Source organism: Heterodontus francisci, chromosome 6, assembly GCF_036365525.1.
Source record: "Heterodontus francisci isolate sHetFra1 chromosome 6, sHetFra1.hap1, whole genome shotgun sequence".
NCBI lineage: Eukaryota > Metazoa > Chordata > Chondrichthyes > Heterodontiformes > Heterodontidae > Heterodontus > Heterodontus francisci.
Genome location: NC_090376.1, coordinates 84,034,546 through 84,055,349, shown reverse-complemented (window position 1 = coordinate 84,055,349; position 20,804 = coordinate 84,034,546). Strand labels below are relative to the sequence as shown.

At 42.5% G+C, this 20,804-nt stretch overlaps 1 protein-coding gene across 2 annotated transcripts in view; it reads right to left on the bottom strand.

Annotated features, from left to right (window-relative positions):
• Window positions 1-20,804, bottom strand: part of naalad2 (N-acetylated alpha-linked acidic dipeptidase 2) — a 204,216-nt gene that overhangs the window by 38,313 nt on the left and 145,099 nt on the right. For both annotated transcript variants that reach the window (XM_068033980.1, XM_068033981.1), the window contains one exon: window positions 11,664-11,755. In XM_068033980.1, the coding sequence (XP_067890081.1) occupies window positions 11,664-11,755 (92 nt within the window). The remainder of the gene's footprint in view (window positions 1-11,663; window positions 11,756-20,804) is intronic.

Sequence of the window (20,804 nt, the reverse complement as noted above, 5' to 3'; positions counted from 1 at the left end):
ACACCCTAGCTGCAATAGCAACACCTGCCAATAGACCACTGAACATTTTATTTTTATTTTATTTAGAGATACAGCACTGAAACAGGCCCTTCGGCCCACCGAGTCTGTGCCGACCATCAACCACCCATTTATACTAATCCGACACTAATCTCATATTCCTACCACATCCCCACCTGTCCCTCTATTCCCCTACCTATACTAGGGGCAATTTATAATGGCCAATTTACCTATCAACCTGCAAGTCTTTTGGTCTTTTGGTGGTGGGAGGAAACCGGCGAAAACCCACGCACACATTTACCAGCCAAGACCAACGACAACTGACTCTGCAGACTCCACATCAACAGGAGTCAGTTGCAGAACTTTGCCCATTTATTGTACGGGCACCTGTAGCCAACTTGTAATATAGGAATGGCACTGCCAGTGACTGCAAAAGTCACTTCAACTCTTATATTTATGCATTAGGATTATTGCAGACATGAGCAATGTTGACATGAAGGATGATACTTTGGAGTGGAAAGAAATAAACACTCACATAAGCTCTCACATCCCCTTTATGCACTTTACCCACCATGAAATGAAATTGTTCTGTTACTTGCCCCCACCTCTCCTTACCCAAACTCTGCATTCTGCCTTCACACTGGGTTTCTCTTTAATTCGTTATTACCCTGATAATTTTCCCCCATTCTACTCGAAGTCTTGGCAAGCAGATCGCTAATGCTTTGATATGTGTTTGACTCTTTCTAAGGGGTGACAAACTTTTTATCTCTTCCATTGACTGCAAACCATGTGCATGTGGGATGCTTCATGTGCCTTGGCTAGCCACATGTGCAGGAAATACCTCTAGTTACTCGAGCTTAAAATCAGGGCTCTGAGCTTGAGGAGCTGGAGACACAGCAGCTGAGAATTTCCTGAAGCGCAGGGGAGGCGACGGCGTACTGGTATTGTCACTGGACTAGTAACCCAGAGACCCAGGTATTGCTCTGGGAACATGGGTTCGAATCCCACCACAGCAGAAGGTGGAATTTGAATTCAATTAATAAATCTGGAACTTAAAGCTAGTCTAATGATGGCCATGAAACGATTGTTGTAAAAACCCATCTGGTTCACTAATGTCCTTTAGGGAAGGAAATCTGCTGTCCTTACCTGGTCTGGCCTACATGTGACTCCAGATCCACAGCAATGTGGTTGACTCTTACATGCCCTTGAAATGGCCTAGCAAGCCACTCAGTTCAAGGGCAATTAGGGATGGACAATAAATGCTGGCCTAGCCTGCGACGCCCACATCCCATGAATCAGTTAAAAAAAAAGGCCAGGGAGATAGTTTTGCGTTTTTGCAACTGCCAACGTGAGTCCTAAATGGTGTGTTGCCTTTCTAGTGCCAGGATAATGGACAATACTGAAATGGTGCAAAACATTTTGAGGGCGGAAGGGGAAGAGCCAAAACTCATACTCAATGTAGGAACCAATGACACAGGAAGGAAAAGAGTTGAAGTTCTGCAGTTCCCCAGAGACCCTCCAGTGACAGTTGCCATGCCCACAGGAAGACCCCCCCCACTCACTACCCCACCCGGCACCCTATCATTGGGGCCTGCCTGAATGGCCCCGGTGACCTTGACCTAACACACCTGTCCTGGAGTCTTCTCTCTCCTCGCTACTGAAGAGCCTCCTGCACTACTGGCAGTGGCCACTGGGAGCTGCTGGTACTGCAGATCTGCCGGCCTTCTGATTGGCTGGCAGCTCTAGAGGCAGGTGCCTCCCTGATGAAAGGCAGCTAATTGCCTGGCCACCGTCAAATGGCTTCAGGGGTTTGACCGAGAGCCAAGGCAGGGTCCTCCAACCAACCCCACCACCCCCATCACGCATTCCAGCCCATCGCCAGGACAGCCATCGCCAGAATAAAATACAGTCCTTCAGTCAGAATTAAGGAACAATAGAGCTGGGTGTTTACTACAGGCCACCAAATCGTGGTAGGAGATACAGGAGCAAATTTATAGGTAAATTACACAAAGAGGCAAGAACTAAAGAGTAGTGATAATGGGGAACTCGAATTATCCCAATATAGGCTCCAGTAGTAAGACAGGGGAAGGAATTCCTGAAATGTGTGCAAGAAAACTTTTTTGATCAGGGTGTTTCCAGCTCAACGAAGAAGGAAACAGTGCTAGATCCAGTTCTGGGGAGTGCAATGAGGCAAATGGATGATGTGATCCAATGGGAGTGCATTTAAGCAATAGTGATCATATCATAAGTTTCAGAATAATTATGGAAAAGGATAAGGAACAATCATATGTAAAAATACTTATACTAACTGGAAGAGGGCTAACTAAGAGGGAGTTGAAAAGAGGTCTAGCCCAGGTGGATTGGAATCAAAAATTGGTAAGCAAAATCTACCAGAAGAGAGAAATAAGCTGCAAGACAGACATGACTAAGAACTAAATATACCAGGTTATAAGCTCTACAGGAAAAATAGGGAGAATGGTACAGTGAGAGGAGTTGCCTTAATGATTAAGGATGAAATCACTTAAGAACATAAGAAATAACAGCAGGAGTAGACCATGTGGCTTGTTTTGCCTGCTCCAACATTCAATATGACCAGGGCTGATCCTGGGTTTCAACTCCACTTTCTCACCTGCTTCCCATATCCCTTGATTCCCTGAGAGACCAAAAATCTGTTTATCCCAGCCTTAAATATATTCAGTGATAGAGAACCACCCTCTGGGATACAGAATTTCAAAGATTCACAACCCTTTGAGTGAAGAAATTTCTCGTCATCTCAATCTTGGCCCCTTATCCTGAAACTGTGCCCCATGTTCCAGATGCCCCAGCCAGAGAAAACAACCTCTCAGTGTCTACCCGGTCAAGCCCCTTCAGAATCTTTTAAGTTTCAATCAGATCACCTCTCATTCTTCTAAACTTAAGAGAATATAGGCCCAATTTATTCAGCCTCTAATCACAGGACAATCCTCTCATTCCAGGGACCAATCTAGTGTTGTACTGCCTCCAATGCAAGTATATCCTTCCTTAAATATGGAGACCAAAACTGTACACAGTACTCCAGATGTGGTCTCACCAAAGCCCTGTCCAATTGTAGCAAGACTTCTTTATTCTTGCACTCCAATCCTCTTGTAATAAAGTCTTAACATGCCATTTGCTTTCCTAACTGCTTGCTGTACCTGCATGTTCAATTTCTGTGTTCCTTATACGAGGACACCCCAAGTCCCTCTGAACATTGTCATGCAGGCTCCCACCTGCCAAGCCTGAGGCATTTTAATTTCGCCACATGGACACTGAATTTCAAACTGTTGTTGAAGCGAAGAAAGAACTTGCTTTAAAAAATTGCCAGATCTTGGCTGGAAAGATATTTGCATATTAACAGACAGTGTTTGGAAGGACAAAGCAGCCATTCCCTGATACATTCAACCCACAATGGACTTTTGATCACCAGACATTGAAGGTGGGGGAGCTCACATTCCAGGTTGACTGCTAAGATAGCCGAATACACAAACGGACATGGTCAAATCAGCTAATCACATGACTAACCTGCTGGGCAACCTGAGTTTTTTGAATTTGTACTAACAGTTTGGGCAGAAAGCAGAATGCTCCTGGACTGAGCTCTCTCCTGGCTGGCTAGTCATAGCCTCTCCTGTCTACTTGCTCCCATCTCTTTCTCACAAGCATCTGAATCCACTGAAGACACATGAACCCCAAGACTGAAGACACATGAACCCCAAGAAAGGTCTCGTATAGAGAACAAGGTTTAAAAAGAATACTGGGCCCCAACGAAAAGCAAGATCTACCTATAATCAAGGTCTCGACAGTGAGCTCGAAGAATAACAACTCTTCAGATACTGCCTCAAACTTTTCCACTTTATTTTTCTTCTCCTCTTTTCTGTCTCTATTTACATGTGCATGCTAGCATGTGTATGTCGTGTATCCATAGGCGTCGAACGAATTAGAGTTTAAGTTTTAAGTTTAAGAAATTTCAACTTTTCTTCGTTAAGCCCAAGAAAGCCTATTTGTGCTGGTTTCTTTGCCTTATAATTGGAAACCGGTGACCAAGGATTCACCAAGGGGGAGCTAACAACATGGTGTGTTTAAAATTAAACCCTATTACAGTAAGACCAGGTGAAGGCTGAAAGGGAACCTTAGACCTCTTTCTCACCTGGTCATAACAACATCAACATTTACAAGTTTTACGCCTTTTAAAAAATATTCTGCTTTTCTATTATTACGACCAAAGTGAATAACCTCACACATTCCCACACTATACTTCATCTGCCAACTCACCTAACCTGTCTATATCTCTTTACATCTTCTCTGTGTCCTCTTCACAGCTTGCATTTTCACCAGCTTTGTATCATCAGCGAACTTAGATACATTACTCTCTGTCTCTTCATCTAAGTCATTAATATAGATTGTAAATAACTAAAGCCCCAGCACTGATCCTTGTGGCACTCCACTAGTAGCCTACCAACTTGAAAAACCCCATTTATGCCTACCCTTTGCATCCTGTCCGTTAACCAATCCTCTATCCATGCTGATATATTATACCCATGAGTCCTTAACTTGCCTTTTAACCTTTTGTGTGGCACCTTATCAAATGCGTTCTGGAAATCCAGGTATACTACATCTACTTGTTCCCCTTTATCTATCCTACTAGATAAATCCTCAAAAAACTCTAATAAATTTGTCAAACAGGATTTTCCTTTTCTAAAACCATATTGATTTTGTCTGATCAGACTCCGATTTTCTATGTGCATTATTAAGACTTTCTTAATAATAGATTCCAGCATTTTCCTAATGACCGATGTCAGGCTAACTGGTCTGTAGTTCCCTGTTTTCTCTCTCTCTTCTTTCTTGAATACATTTGCTCACTTCTGATTTGCTGGGACCGTTCCAGAATCCAGGGAATTTTGGAAAATCATAGCCAGCGCATCCACTATCACTGCAGCTATCTCTTTTAGAACACTAGGATACAGACCATTACGTCCTGCGGATTTGTTGGATTTTAGTCCCGTAAGTTTCCCAATACTTTTTCTCTACTGATATTAATTACCTTGATTTCCTCACTCTTATTAACCCCTAAGTTACCCTCTATTTCTGGTATGCAACTTGTGTGTTCTATTGTGAAGACAGACACAAAATATTTGTTCAACGTCTCTGCCATTTCCCCGTTCCCCACAATAATTTCTCCTGACTCTGCTTCTAAGGGATCAACATTTACTTTAGCTACTCTCTTCCTTTTTACACACTTGTAAAAACTCTTACAATTTGTTTTAATATTCCTAGCTAATTTACTCTTGTATTCTAGTTTTTCCTTTTTTATCAACATTTTTGAGGCCCTTTGCTGGTTTCTAAAATACTCCCAATCCTCAGACTTACCCCTATTCTTTGCAACATCATAAGCCTCTTTTTTGATTTAATACTATCCTTAACCTCCAGAGTAAGCCATGGATGGATCTTTCTTGCTGAGTTTTTATTTTTCAATGGAATGTATTTTTGTTGAACATCTTGAATTGTTTCTTTAAATATTTCCCACTGTCTATTTTACTTACATACCGTTTAGTCTACTTACTCAAAAAACCTTAGCCAGCTCTCTCCTTATACCTATGTAATTGATTTTTAAGTTTCTTGTTTGTGATTGGAGTATATCGCTTTCAAGCTTAACATGGAATTCAACTGCATTATGATCATTATTTCCCAGCAGATATTTTCCTATGAGGTCACTAATTAACACTGCCTCATTATACAATACTAAATCTAAAATAGCTTTATCTTTAGTTGGCTCCACAAAACCAGGAAACAATCATTGAACATTCCACAAATTCTTCTAGACCACCCTTGCCAACTTGATTGGTTCAGTCTATATGAAGATTAAAGTCTAATCTCCATATATAGTGCTGGATTTTACGAGCCCGCCGCCAATCTCAGCGACCAGCTCAAAAAATGGCCGGCTGCACATCAAAGCGCAATCTTAAGCATAGTGACTCATTTAAATAGCTGGAGCAGTCCACCCACCCACCAAATCATGTGGAGTGGGCGGGCTGTCTGTCATCGGCAATGGCGTCAGCTGCCTGTGTGCAGGCGCTGGTGCCATTTTTAAAAAGCAGCAAGCCCTGCCAGCATATTTACATTTTTAAAGAAAGATCCTCCCATAAGTAAATAAATAAATTTCTTATGCCCCTTTCCCACCCCCCAATAACAATTACAATAAGTATTTGCCCTTCCCCCCTCAAAACACTTACCTTTTACATCTGACCATCTCCCCCAAACTGCACAAAGTTTAAGGTTCAACCTTTCTCACCATCCCCTACAGCCATTATGCATAATTAACCCGTCTCCCCACCCGCACTGATAAACTTACCTCCTTCCCCCTTCCCACCAGCGTCATGCCTCGTTTCCCCGGACAGGGATCTGAAGGCGCAGCAGTGCAGCCACCGCGCAAAGATTGCAGCAAGCCCTCAAGATATCAGGAAAACATATTTAAATGTATTAATTTTATTGATTTGAATATGTTAATTGTGGTTACGTCGCCCAGTGGCGGGGATGCCCCTACGGAGCCTCGCTGCCACCTGGAGGATTGGGCCAGGCCCAGCCGGCATCGAGATCTGTGGTGGGCCTCATCCGGAGCCATCTTCAGGCCCCCTCCCCATCACGGATCACAATGTTGAGGGTTTCTTAAAATCCAGCCCATACTGATTCTACTTCTGAGCCAAGCTTCTTTCTCAGTAATGCCCTTTCGTCATCCTTTACTATCAGGGCTACCCTTCCTCCTTTGTTATTCTGTCTGTCTTTTCGAAATATTGTGTATGCTGGAATATTTATTTCCCAACCTTGGTCACCTTGTAACCATGTCCATGCAATGGCGATTAGATCTAAACCATTTAATTCTATTTGTGCCACTAGTTCATCTATCTTATTGCGGATGCTTCATGCATTTATATAAAGAACCTTTAATTTTATTTTTTTACTGCTATTCCCTGCAAGGACCTCACTTGCTGAGGCACAATTACTGTTAAACTCTCGGTCCCTTCCTGTCTCACTCTACTGCTCTATTGCCTCGACTTTCTCTTTGGATTTCTAAATCTCCCCTTATCCGAACCCTCACCACCAACCCCACCAATTCCCATTAGTTTAAAGCCCTATCCACAGCCCTAGTTATACTTCAATGATAAGAGAGGATGTAACGAAAGGTAAGCAGAAAGTGGAGACTTCATATGTAGAGTTAAGGAATTTAAGACAGTAGCAGGAGTTGTGCATAGAACCTCAGGATGTGGCTGTGAAGTGGTAGTTTGTCGAGTATAATGTAATATATGGTTGTTATAGTGCAGAATATATAAATAGACTGTGAGTATCATCACAGAAAGTGATGTAATAGAATTTGTACAATCCTTGTATACAGTGTAAGTGGAAGCCATTGGTGCAAGATGTGTGTAAATAAACTTCTGTTCCTGTAACTGTCAGACTCTTAGATATTCTATACTAAGCACCAATAATCAGAATATTAGGTTTGTATAAATGATGAGATTAGACAAGCATGTAGCAAAGGCAGAGCGGATTTGATGGTGGATTTTAACTTTCATACAGATTGGGATAAGCAGATTAGCACATGCCAGAAAGATAGTGAATTGCTTGTGTGCGTTTGGGATAATTTTCTGCAACACTAAATCTTAGAAACAGCAAGGGGCATGCCATACTACATTTAATAATAAGTAATGAACCAGATTTAGTGAACAGCCTAACAGTGTGTGAACATTTAGCAAATCGTAATGTGATCAAGTTACATAGTGTTTAATAGGGAGAAACATTAAACAGCTACTAAGATTCTAGATTTAGGTAAGGCTGACTCCAATACAATGAGACAGACTCTGTCTCATTGTAAGAGGGAGGTGGTGGCATAGTGGCAGTGTCACTGGACTAGTAATCCAACCCCCCCTTCCCCCGCCCCCCCAGGTTAATGCTCTGGAGACATGGGTTCAAATCCCACCACAGCAGATAATGAAAATTTGAACTCAATTAATAAATCTGGAATTAAAAGCTACTCGAATGGTGACCATGAAACCCATCTGGTTCACTAATGTCCTTTGCCATCCTCACCTGGTCTGGCTGATGTATGACTCCAGACCTACAGAAATGACTCTTAAATGGCTTACCAAGTCACTCAGTTCAAGAGCAATTCAGGATAGACAACAAATGATGCCCACATCCCATTGTTATGCCAATGTGCTTTGTTGAATGATAGCTTTCTTTAATCCACTGACTGGAGATCTGAATTTATATTTTTTAAAAGACATTTAAAAGATGGCTACCTAATTTGCAACACTGCAAAGGACTGTGAGGAGGGAGACAAAATGTCCGCATTTCCCATCAAGAACCAAGACCCAGGAAGTTTAAGGGAACGAATTGTTCTTTTTCTTTTTAGCAAGAGAGAAATACTGTTAACTGCTAGGTTTTGAATCACTGAGTGACTGTCATGTGACAAGCCCCTCCCTATCTTTGTTTTTAAGCTGGTGGAGGAGAAGCAACTAGACTCTGACATGTGCAGACCCAAGTGGGGTCTCTCTCTTGCTCTCTCCATTCTAGCAAGAAAGCTTTCAAATCTTGCCTGTTGACTAAGCACCTCTGCATACTCCGGCTACAATCAGAAACATCCTTGGAAGAAATCATCCGCATCACTGTCTCCCAGAGACCCACCCAACCAGTCATCTACCTCTTCAAACTAAAAGCCTCAGGACCACTGAATTCAGCTAGAAATCAGCCAAATCACTAAACCACACAGGCTGTATACCTTTTTTTTTCTATGGACACTAACTCAAAGAATCTACCTTTCCCCATTTTGTAACCTATTTGTTTGTGTGTAAACCTCGGGTGTGCCTGTGTGACTGAAAATTATCACATAGTTTATTATTTTCATTAGTTTGGTTTAGGTACAATAATGTTAACCTCCTTCTTTGTTGAACTCAAGAAAACCTGTCTGATTAGTTACTTGCTATGATCATAACAAGAACCAATCAAACACCTACTGAACTGGTCTGTACATTCACTTTAAGAAAGAATTAAACCTATTGTGGTCAAACAAGGAGAGGAAAAAGAGGGAAGCCCTTCAGCCCCTCCTCACCTGACCGTAACACCATGAACAAATAAAAAATAGGTAAATCTGTTAATGGGTAAAATGACAGAAGATCAGTTGGAGGTGTTCAAAAATGAATGTAATATGATACAGAACCAGTTTATAACTCTAAAGTGCAAGAGTTGGTGCTGAACCCGCTTCCACCTCGCCTGGGGATCTATTCCGTATTTTACAGGTCCCCAGGCTTTAACTGTTCCAAAGCAGGACTTCCACCAGCTTGGGGGAGGAAGTCCCGCCTCATTGAGCTGCCGGCCAATTAGCAGGCCAGCAGCTCTTAGTCCTAGCAGTGCCACCGGGAGTGGTAGCCACTGCTGGGTCTGCAGCCCAGCCAAAGATAGACGATGACGTGGAGCCGGGAAGAAAGGTAAGTTTTGGTTGCCTTGCCGGGGGTAATCGGTCGGGCCCTAGCGAGGCAAGGGTGGTCGGTTGAGGGGGAAGGGGGGGAGCATGTTGGATGCTAGGGCTGGTTGGGGTAGCGGGGGCGGCCCTCCATTGGGCACCCTGTGCCCGATGATCAGGCTGCCCCACCCCGCGACGATCAGCAGTTTAAAAAACAAGAGAGGGATAAATACAACAATTACAGGTCAGTCAGTGGTGGAGAAACTTTTAGATACAATAATTTAGGAGAAAATTAATTGGCATTTGGAAAAGTATGGGCTAAAAATGAAAGTGAGATTTGTTAAAGACAAATCATGTTTGACTAGCTTGATTGATTTCTTTGATGATGTAACTGAAAGGATTAATGAGAGTAATGTGGTTGATGTGTGTATGGACTTGCAAAAGGCATTTGACAAAATACCACATAGTAGACTGGTTAGCAAAATTAATGTCCATTGGATTAAGGAAGTGGTAGCGGTGTGGATACAAAATGGGCTTAAGGGACAGAAAGCAGAGAGGACTGGTGAATGGTTGTATTCGGACCACTGCTCTTTTTGATGTATATTAATGATCTGGACTTGGGTACAGTGAGCATAATTTCAAAATTTGCAGATGACATGAAACTCATAAATGTAGCAATGAGGAGAATAGTAACAGACTCCAGGAGGACTTAGACAGACTGGTGAAATGGGGGTGACACATGGCAGATTAAATTTAATGCAGAGAAGTGTGAAGCAAGTGATAGGAAGAATGGGTAGAAGCAATTTTCAAGGGCTAAAGGAACTGAGAGTCCTGGTGTGGTGTATGGACACAAATCTTTGAACATGGCACATCAATTTGAGAATGCTGTTAAAAATGCACGTGGGATCCTTGGCTTCATTAACAGTGGCATAGTGTACAAAAGCAAAGCAGTAATGCTAAACCTTTATAAAATAGTAGTCAGACACCAGAAGGACTACTGTGTCCAAATTTGGGCACCACACTTAAGGAAGGATTCAAGGCCTTAGAGAGGGCGAAGTGGAGAGTCTGGAGAAGCTGGGGTTGTTCTCCTTTGAGCAGAAAAAGTCAAGAGGAGATTTGATAAAGGTGTTCAAAATTACAATGGGTTTTGTAGTGTGCATAAGAATAACAGTTTCCAATGGCAGAAGAATACAGGTTTAAAGTGATTGGCAAAAGAACCAGAGCTGACATGAGGAAATTTTTTTTTTGAAATAAGAGTTATTTTGATCTGGAATGTACTTACTGAAAACATGGTGGAAACAGATTCAATAGTAATATTCAAAAAGAAAATTTGATAATTACTTGACAAGAAAAAAATTGCAAAGCTATGGGGAAAGAGTAGGGAGTGCAAATAATTGGATAGCTCTACCAAAGAGCTGGCAGAGGCATGAGGGGCAAAAAGGCCTTCTTTAGTGCTATATCATATCATTCTATGATGCTACATGTATGTTTTAAATTTCACCTACACCTTGACTTTCTAGTCACCCTTATTAGTTAGGCTAGCTCTCTGCAAAATGTCAAAATTGCACCGTGAACTGTGAATAATTATGAAAAAGGGCTGATTTGGGAAAATCGTGTGCCTGACTAATTATAGAGTCATAGAGTCATACAGCATAGAAACAGGCCCTTCGGCCCATCGCGCCCATGCCGATCATAATGCCTATCTATTCTAATCCCACCTGCCTGCATTAATTCCATATCTCTCTATGCCTTTCTCATTCAAGTACCTGTCCAGGTGCCTCTTAAATGTTGCTACTGTTCCTGCCTCCACCATCTCCTCTTCTGGCAGCTCATTCCAGATACCCACTATTCTTTGTGTGAAAAATTTACCTCTTTGATCCCCTTTAAACCTCCTCCCTCTCACCTTAAATCTATGCCCTCTAGTTTTAGTCACCCCTACCATGGGAAAGAGACTCTGGCTATTACCCTATCTATGCCTCTCATCATTTTACATACCTCTATCATGTCCCCTCTCAGCCTCCTTCGCTTGAGGGAAAACAGACCCAGCCTATCCAATCTCTCTTTATAACTCAAGCCCTTATAACTTATGAACTAAGATATAGCCATTCAGGACTGAATATTCCCAGTATCCACAAATTTATAATCTATATAAAGGCTGAAGAGGTGGGGAAGAAACAAACACTTATTTTTGGCTGACCTGGGAGCTTCCTTGTACCCTGTCCAAGGGTCTTTCTCATACCAACTCTCGTAAAGGGATTTTCCCTCATAACCATCATCAGGGCTGGGGATCTAAAAGGAAGCAAAAAATCAGGTAATATAATTTTCACATTCTACTGTTAGCTATTTTAGCTCTAACATACCAATCCATAACTGTTCATGTCTGTTAACTCTAAAGACTGAGAACATTTTAGTCCTACAACACTGGAGGTCAGCAAGATACTTCCCCTGAATCTTTGACACAAAGACCCTGGTTAAATTCTTCAGCTTGAGTAAAATATTTCTCATAACTAGCATGGAAGGCCAATCTCTTAAAAGCCTGTTCCCTATGAATTGCAATGTGACTTTATATGCACAGTAACCAGTAGTGTAGGTTACCCAGAGGTCAAACAGAAACTCCTATTATAATAGCTTACTGAATTAATGCAAGCCTCTTCAAGCTTTCCTAGTGCTCAGATAGTATAAAAATAAATACACTTCAGACCGTATGATTTAAGCTATAAACTATGCATCAGCTATATTAAAACTTAAGGTTAAACAGTGACAAAATCAGCACAGTTGATTTCATAATTGTAGAATGTTTTAATATAAATACTGTTTAAATAAAAATGGAAACACTAGGTGCTACAATTTGAAGGGCCTTTCAACCTGGATCATACACTTTAAACCTGAATGGTTGGCAAATTTTCCACTTTCTTTTATGAGCAATGCTATCAAGGATAATCAGATAAATGCAATGATTTTACAATGAATCAGCAGCAGAAATCAGCTTATTTGATGAGGATTATTGTTCATAAAAAGCCGACATTTGAAAGGCACAACACAAAGTTGATCATAATCTAAAACTAGGTACTGACACTGATATTTCAAGGGTTTGGATTTTATTTAGAGAGACTATGACATGGTATTCAGAAAGATGGAGAATGGAATATGCTCACATTTTGAGTTCACCATATCATTCCATGGCAAACCATAGCATTAACTCACAATAAAGCAGTGGCCAAATTTAGGTATTGGCACAATCATGTTGATGAATGTTGGAAACAAATGAATCCTTGTTGCACATTAAATTGATTAGAGAGTGTATTTCAAGATTATGTCTATTAGCTGAGACAGGCAGCCATTCTATACTGGCCAATGTGAGATAAGGGCACTTTTCACCTCATCACTTTTATAAAATAAGCTATGAATTTTATTGGAACCTTTTAACTCCACCATGATTACATATGTTATTGCCAGGTAGGTGATGGCATGGCTTGTTCCCACTGTTCACCTCCCAACTGACCACAGCAAGTGTTTTTGTTACTAGTGTTTTAACCCCTTGTGTTTTATTTGTCAAATAGACAGTGACAGGTTTCCTTGTAGGTTTAAAATGGATTATTAACTATTTATTAAACAATATTCATTCCCCAAATGGTTGCAACTGCACCCTCACACACACACACACACACACACACACACACACACACACACACACACACACACACGAATAGACAGATTGAGAGGTAGGTGTTCGGGGTTCACGGTAAACCTGTTTAATCTTCTTGACAGACAGTTTCTTTTTACAGTTGTAGGCCTGGGTGTTTGTAGTTTTCTGGTGGTTAAAACTTCAGACTGGAGGCAGTGGTCACTTTCAGTTCCCTGCTGTACCAGGTTGAAATGTAGAACTCAAAGCAGGGCCCCTTCTTTGGTTTTTGCTTGCTACTTTTCACAGTCCTCGGCTGGAGTGCTTCTCGGTGATGTTCTTGTAATCTCTCTCTCTCTTTCCAGAGAGCTACATTTAAGGTAAAAATCTCTCACTTTAGCTCTGTTAGGAGACACATGGCCCCCTCCTTGTTTTGACTGCACATGGCCCAGGATGTAATTACTTCATACATTCTTTTTTTCAGAAGAGCCCACTCAATTCAGGTATATCTCTTGATGGTTTCAGGAGGAGTGTAATTGACTCCTCTTAGCTTGGAATGTATTCTTTTGTCCTCAACAGACAGTGAGACAGTTTGAATATACAGGCCAAGTCAGCCTGACCTTCGGCAGCCATTTGGCAGCACACTGTCCACTTTTTAAAGAAAAAGTCAACTTTTTTTATAACTCTTCAGTTTGGTTCTTTTAGTTTCATTGCTGCACTTCTCTGAGCCTGATACATGCAATAAAATGATGTAAAGCTTTAGAATATAATGTCAAATGTAAGTCAAGGTCAATGAGAAAATCATATGCAATTAAGGAGTTAACTGACTTCAGCTGCACTTTTTTTTTTATCAATTCATGGGATATGGGTGTTGTTTGCAAGGCCAGCATTTATTGCCCATCCCTAATTGGCCTTGAGAAAAAGTTACGGCGAGCCATCTTCTTGAACCATTGCAGTCCATGTTGCATAGGTACCACCCATAGTGCTGTTAGGGAGGGAGTTCCAGGATTTTAACCTGGTGACAATGAAGGAACAGCATTATATTTCCATGTAAGAACGGTGTGTGACTTGAGGTGAGGAACTTGCAGGTGGTGGTGTTCCCTTGCACCTGCTGCCCTTGTTCTTCTAGGTGGTAGAAGTGAAGGGTTTGGAAGGTGCTGTTGAAGAAGCCTTTCTTTCCTTTGTTTGATACAAGTGAGTGGCTCACTAGGTCATTTCAAAGGGTAAGCAAATTGCTATGGATCTCGAGTCACGTGCAAGTCAGACTAGGTATGGTCGGCGGATGTCCTGCCCTAAAAGACATTGGTGAACCAGATGGGTTTTTAGGACAATCCAGTAATTTCACTGCCATATAGGTTATACTAGCTTTTTTACTCCAGATTCATTTAAGTAATAAAATTTAAATTCCCCAGCTGTCATGATGGGATTTACATATCCAGATCATTGTCCAGACATGAGGATGACTAGTCTAGTAACATAACCATGATACTACCTTTTCCAAATAATGTTAGGGGCTCTATAATTGGCTTCAGAATCTTTCAGATAGGCCTGGGGGTTGGGGGGGGGGGGGCTAATATTAGCCATTGTTTTACCCCATATAAATCACTATCCAGTAATTCTAGCTGGAACTGCATTAGTGTGGAGGTCCAATAAGGTCAAAGCCAAACTGTGATGCCCCAGCGTTAGTTGTCTTTCAAAATTCATGTGTCGAACAAAGCTCACTCATGGAGAATGTCCACATGTGCAATGTACTGAAGGCTACCTAGCACGTGTGCATTGTATCTCAACAGGAGTCAATGATTTTGGAAGGAAATCATAGAAAATCCAGCTTCTAGAAATTGCACAGGCAGTCTGTGAATGTTTCCTCTATCGAACCATAGATGTTTTCAGCATAGGAAGACGCCATTGTGTATGTGTTAGTTCTTCTTTGCAGGAGCAATCCGAAACTAATCTCAATATTCTGGTTGCTTCACACAGCACTGTATCTTCCTGTGCTTCAAATTGATATCTAATATTCCACTGAAAGAAGCAATGATCTCTGACTCAACCATTCCTTGTGTCAAAGTATTCCATGATCCCACAACCCTCTTGTGTAAATAGGTCATTCCTCACCTGTCTCTTCATTTGTCACTGACTACCCAATGAGAAGAGGTTGTGTTTCTCTACTGACTATATCAAAACCCTTCATAAATTTTTAAAATATCTATTAAATCTTGTAGCCTTCCCTGCTGCAGTGTGAATGGTCCGAGAACTTCAAGTCTTTCTTCATAGCTATGGATTCTCATCCCTGACATCATCCCTGTTATAAAAACCCACAGCAGTGAATTTTAAAAGCTCGCCGCCGTTCGCGACGGAAGAAGTGTGCGGCGCACGCATGAGTCGTGCACCATGGAGCTGTCGCGATATTATGCACAGTCACTCATTAGCATGGAGGGGACGGAGCGCTCGCCCCCGATGATGTAAAGGGGGCGGCGCTCTGTCCTCGGCAACGGCATCCGGTGCCACCGGGTAGGCGCGGCGCCATTTTTAAAGGGCTTCAGGTCCTTCAGTTTCATTTATGTTTTTAAATGTCCCGTTTTAATAAAAACGGCAGAAAAATTTTAATTTAACTTTGATTCCCCTCTCGCACCCCCTCCCCCATTGAGTCCTCATTTAATAAATTGACACATCCCCGCAAAAAACCTTCTGATATTCTGAACTTTCTCCCTAATTTCAGCACCTTTGATCCTCAACCCCTTCCCATCATCCCCACAGCCAATAGGAATAGTTCTCCCCGCTCCTCCCTACCCCGCCCTGAGAATTTCATTCCTTCCCCCTCCCCACCACTATCATGTCTCGGATCTCCAAATGGAGATCCGAAGGCATGGGAGTTCCAGCTACTGGCCGGAATATCGGCGTGGTGCAGGAGTCACGACCAGGTAAGTGTTTATTCATTCATTTAATTTAATTAGCATATTTAGATTAAGGCTCCGCCGCCGAGCGGCAGGGGGCTGTCCCCAGGCCTCGGCGCTGCCGGTAAAATGCAGCGGCGACTTCAAGGCATCAAGGCCTATGGCAGGTCTCTCCTGGAAGGATTTTCCGGCACCCCCTGCCATGACCCCTGACGCCAGAGGGCAGGTAAAATTCAGCCCACAGTGAATCAATGCTGACTTCTCCATAATGGAGTACCCAAAACTGCATACAATACTCCAACAGTGACCAAAATAATGTTTAGTGTAAATTCAACATCGTTACTCTTGTACTGTCTGCCCTACTAGCGAAAACCCAAATTACAGTTGACACTTTTTTGGGCTTTATTTACTTGCACTCTCAGGGAATTATGTATTTAAATCTCAAGCTGCATATTCATCCACACTCTTCTGTGTCTTTCCTCATTTTCCTCAAAAAATGTTGCCTCATATTTGTCCATATGAAATTGCCAGTTGTCTGCCCATCCACTAAACTATGTCTTCCTGAAGTCTTTTCCAGTCCTCCTTGACATTTGTCAAACCCCCTTCTTTTGTGCTGTCAGGAAATTTGAAAATCGTCCTGCCTATGCCAAAGTCCAATTCATCTATATATACCAAGAACATAAGTGAACCAGCACTGACCCTGAGGTATACTGCTTCCACCCGACTGTAGTATAAGCAAAACCCATTTACATTAACTGTGTTTCTGTTTACTAACCGATGACTATCCATGTTGCTATATTTCCCTTTGTATCAATTGCTTGAAATTTCCTCCTTTTCAAAAAAAATGTATTAATTATAAAATAATCCAAAAAAAAAATTAACACATAATAAAGATAGAAGGGCAGGTGATATGTTGCGGCTGCAATATGTGGACGCCAGTGTGATCCACAGCAAACATGCCTGCAGAGTCTGCGGCTTAAGGGGCTTCAGCTCAGAGTCAATGAGCTACAGACACTGTGATGCATCAGAGAGGGGGAAAGTTATCTGGACACTTTGTTCCAGAAGTCACACCCCTTAGCAGAGGGTCTTCTGATTTGATCAGTGATCAGGGACAGGAGGGTGAGACTGCAAGTGAGGCAGGTAAGGAGATCGAGAAGGCAGAACTGGAGGAGCCTCAGCCGTTGCAATTGTCCAACAGGTTTGAGGTTCTTTTAGCTTGTATGGTTGAGAGCAAGGGCTGCAGGGTGGATGTGAGCAAACTGATCATTCCACTGTGGTACAGGAAGCCATTCAAACGGGGGGAGTAAATAGGAATGTAGTGGACGTAGGTGATATAATCAGGGGGATAGACACAGTTGTTTGTGGCCAAGGGCAGAAGGCTGTGTTGTCTGCCTGGTGCCAGGGTTCGGGACACTTGCTCTGGGCTGGAAAGGAACTTGCAATGGGAGGGGGAGGATCCAGTTGTCATGGTCCATGTGGGTATCAACAACATATAGTGGACTAGGAAAGAAGTTCTGCATAGCGAATATGAACAACTAGGGAATAAATTATAAAGCAGAACCTCAAAGGTAATAACCTTTGGATTATTACCTGAGCCACGAGCAAATTGGTGTGGGGTAAATAAGATTAGAGAGTTAAATGGGAGGCACAAAGATTGGTGTGGGAGAAAAGGGTTTCGATTCATGGGGCACTGGCACCAGTATTGGGGAATGTGGAAGTTGTACCGTTGGGACAGTCTTCACTTGAACCGTGTTGGGACCAGTGTTCTGGCGAGTCAATTAACTAGGGTGATAGAGAGGGCTTTAAACTAAATAGTGGGGGAGAGGGATCAAGTGAGAGAAAATGTGATCATTTAAAGAGAGAAGGCAAGAGAGCAAGGTAGCAATAAAGGTAATAATAATGAGTGTGGCAGGAAGGGGCAGGACGTACAAACTTAACAGTACGCTAGCAGATAAAGCTAGAGCTTGTGAAAATAATAAAAAGACAGAATTAAAAGCTGGGTGAATTTTACTGGCCCCCCAACATCAGAGATTGTGGCGGGGGGGGGGGGGGGGGAGGGGGGGCAGAAAATGGCTCCAGAAGAGGCTCGCCATGGGCCTCGATGCTGGGAAGGCCCCACCCCATATTACCACAGGTGGTGAGGCCTCGTGGCGGTGCCCCTGTCACTCAGTGACAGGAGCAGGATTTAAATATTAAAATTAATGAATTAATGACCTACCTGCTTCCGTCAGCCGTCCCGCTGCCATATTCCAGTCAGTTTCCAGGACTCCCGCACCTTCAGATCTCCGTTTGGAGATCCAAGGTGGAACACTGGTTGGGAGAGGGGAGTAGGTAAGTTTTCAGGGTGGGGGGAGGGAGCGGGAAAACTATTGCGATTGGTGGAGGTGATGGTAGGAAGGGGTTGAAGGTAAAAATTCATAAACGTTGGGGGGGACAAAGGTCGGGATCGTAAGGTAAGTTTTTTTGTGGGGGGCAAGAGGGCAATTAATAAATTCTTTAGTCATTGGTGATGGTGGGAGAGGGGCTTGAATCTTTTATTAAGTTTGTACTTTAATTTTGTCGTGCATATAACTTTAAAAATTCAAATGCAAAGTTGGGGCTTGAAGCCCTTTAAAAATGGTGCTGGTGCCTGCGCAGTGGGGGGGTAGGGGCAGTCCTCTCCGTCCATGTAAATGCATCGCTGCGCTAAATATCACGGCAGCTCCATGGAGGAAATCTCACGCATGTGCCCCACCATCTTTGAAGCTCAACGCAGTGATCAGCGGCGAGCTGGTAAAATGCAGCCCACTCTACCTGAATGTACACGGCATTCAAAACAAGATAGATGAATTGACAGCACAAATAGAAGGAAACAGGTATGATCTAATTGCCATTACAGAGATATGGCTGCAGGGTGACCAAGGCTTGGAACTGAATGTTCAAGGGTATTCAACAATTAGGAAGCACAGGCAAAAAGGTGGGGTAGCGCTGTTAATAAAGGATGAGATCAGTACATTAGAGAGAGAGGATCTTAGATCGAAAGATCGAGATGTAGAATCAGTTTGGGTAGAGCTAAAAATCAAGAGGTAGCAAACGTTGGTAGGAGTTGTTTATAGGCCACCAAACAGTAGTGGTAATGTAGGGTACTGTATAAATCAGGACATTAGAGGTGCATGCAACAAGGGTAATACAGTTATCATGGGGGACTTCAATCTACATTTGACTGGGTAAACATAATTAGAACTAATGCTGTGGAGGAGGAATTCCTGGAATGTATTCGAGATGGTTTTCTAGAACAGTATGTTGAGGAACCAACTGGAGAATGGGCTATTTTAAATCTGGTAACATGCTATGAGAAAGGGCTAATTAATAATCTCGTTGCAAAGGAGCCTTTAGGGAAGGGTGATCATAATATGATAGAATTTTACTTTAAGTTTGAAAGCGATGCAGTTGAATCCGAAACTAGGGTCTTAATCGCAAAGATATAAGGGACAGGTTGGCTGTGGTAGATTATGAAACTACATTAGAAGGTATGATGGTAGACAGGCAATGGCTAGCATTTAACGAATTAATACATAGTTTACAACAAATTTACATTCCTTTGAGAAACAAAACCCAGCAGGAAAGTGATCCAACTATGGCTAACAAGAGAAGTTAAAGATTGTATTAGATCAAAGGAAGAAGCCTATAAAGATGTCAATAAAATAGTAAGCCTGAGGAGTGGGAGCATTTTAGAATTCAGCAAAGGAAGACCAAGAAACTGATAACGAAAAAGTAGAATTTGAAAGTAAACAAGCAAGAAACATAAAAATGGACTGTTAAAACTCCTATAGGTATGTAAAATGGTAAAGATTAGCAAAGATCATTATAAGCAGAGTGAGGGGAATTTATAAAGGGGAATAAGAAAATGGCAGAGAAACTAAAAAAATACTCTGGGCTGAATTTTACCGATCCCCCCCTGTGGTCGGGAGTCGTGGCGGGGAGTCCAGGAAAATCCTTCTGGGAGAGGCCCGCTATGGGCCTCGACACAGGAAAGGCCCCACCCCATTTTACCAGCGGCGGCCAGGCCTCGGGGCGACCCCCCATCGCTCAGCAGAATAAATGCGATTTACATATGTTAATAAATTAACCTATCTTTCAGCCATAGCCGTCCCACACCGATATTCCGGCTGGTGGGGTAACAGTGGGTGGGAGGAGTGAACTTTTCAAGGCAGGAGGTGGGGGGAAATGGTAAAAATGAACACAATTGGTTGAGGAGATGGTGGGAAAGGTTTGAAGGTTAAAGTAACAAAAGTTCGGGGGCGGGAGGAAAGGTCGCAATCCGAAATTTAATTTTTTTGCGGGGTGAGGACAAATAACAAACAAATTATTAATGGGGGGGGGGTGGGGGGAGGGGTTTGGATGTGTGAATAAAAGTTTATTTTGATAGTTTGTACAAACTGTCACTTTAAACATTAAAATCTAAAGGAAGGGCCTGAAGCTGTTGTCGGGGACAGAGTGCCTGCCCTCTCTACATAATCGGGGGTGGGGGTTCTGCCCCCTCCATGTTAATGAGCCGCTAAGCGAAATATTGCGGCGGCTCTGCGGCACACACCTTGCATGTGCGCCGCACACTTTTTGAAGCTCACCGCCGAGAACAATAGCAGGCTGTAAAAATCCAGCCCTTTGTGTCTGTCTTCATGGAGGATGATACAAAACACCTCCCAGGAATACTGGAGAACCTAGGGACTGGCGAGAATGAGGAACTGAAAGAAATTAGTATTAGTAAAAAAGTAGTACCAGAGAAATTAATGGGACTGAAAGTTGCTAAATCCACTGGACCTGATGATCTACATCCCAGAGTGTT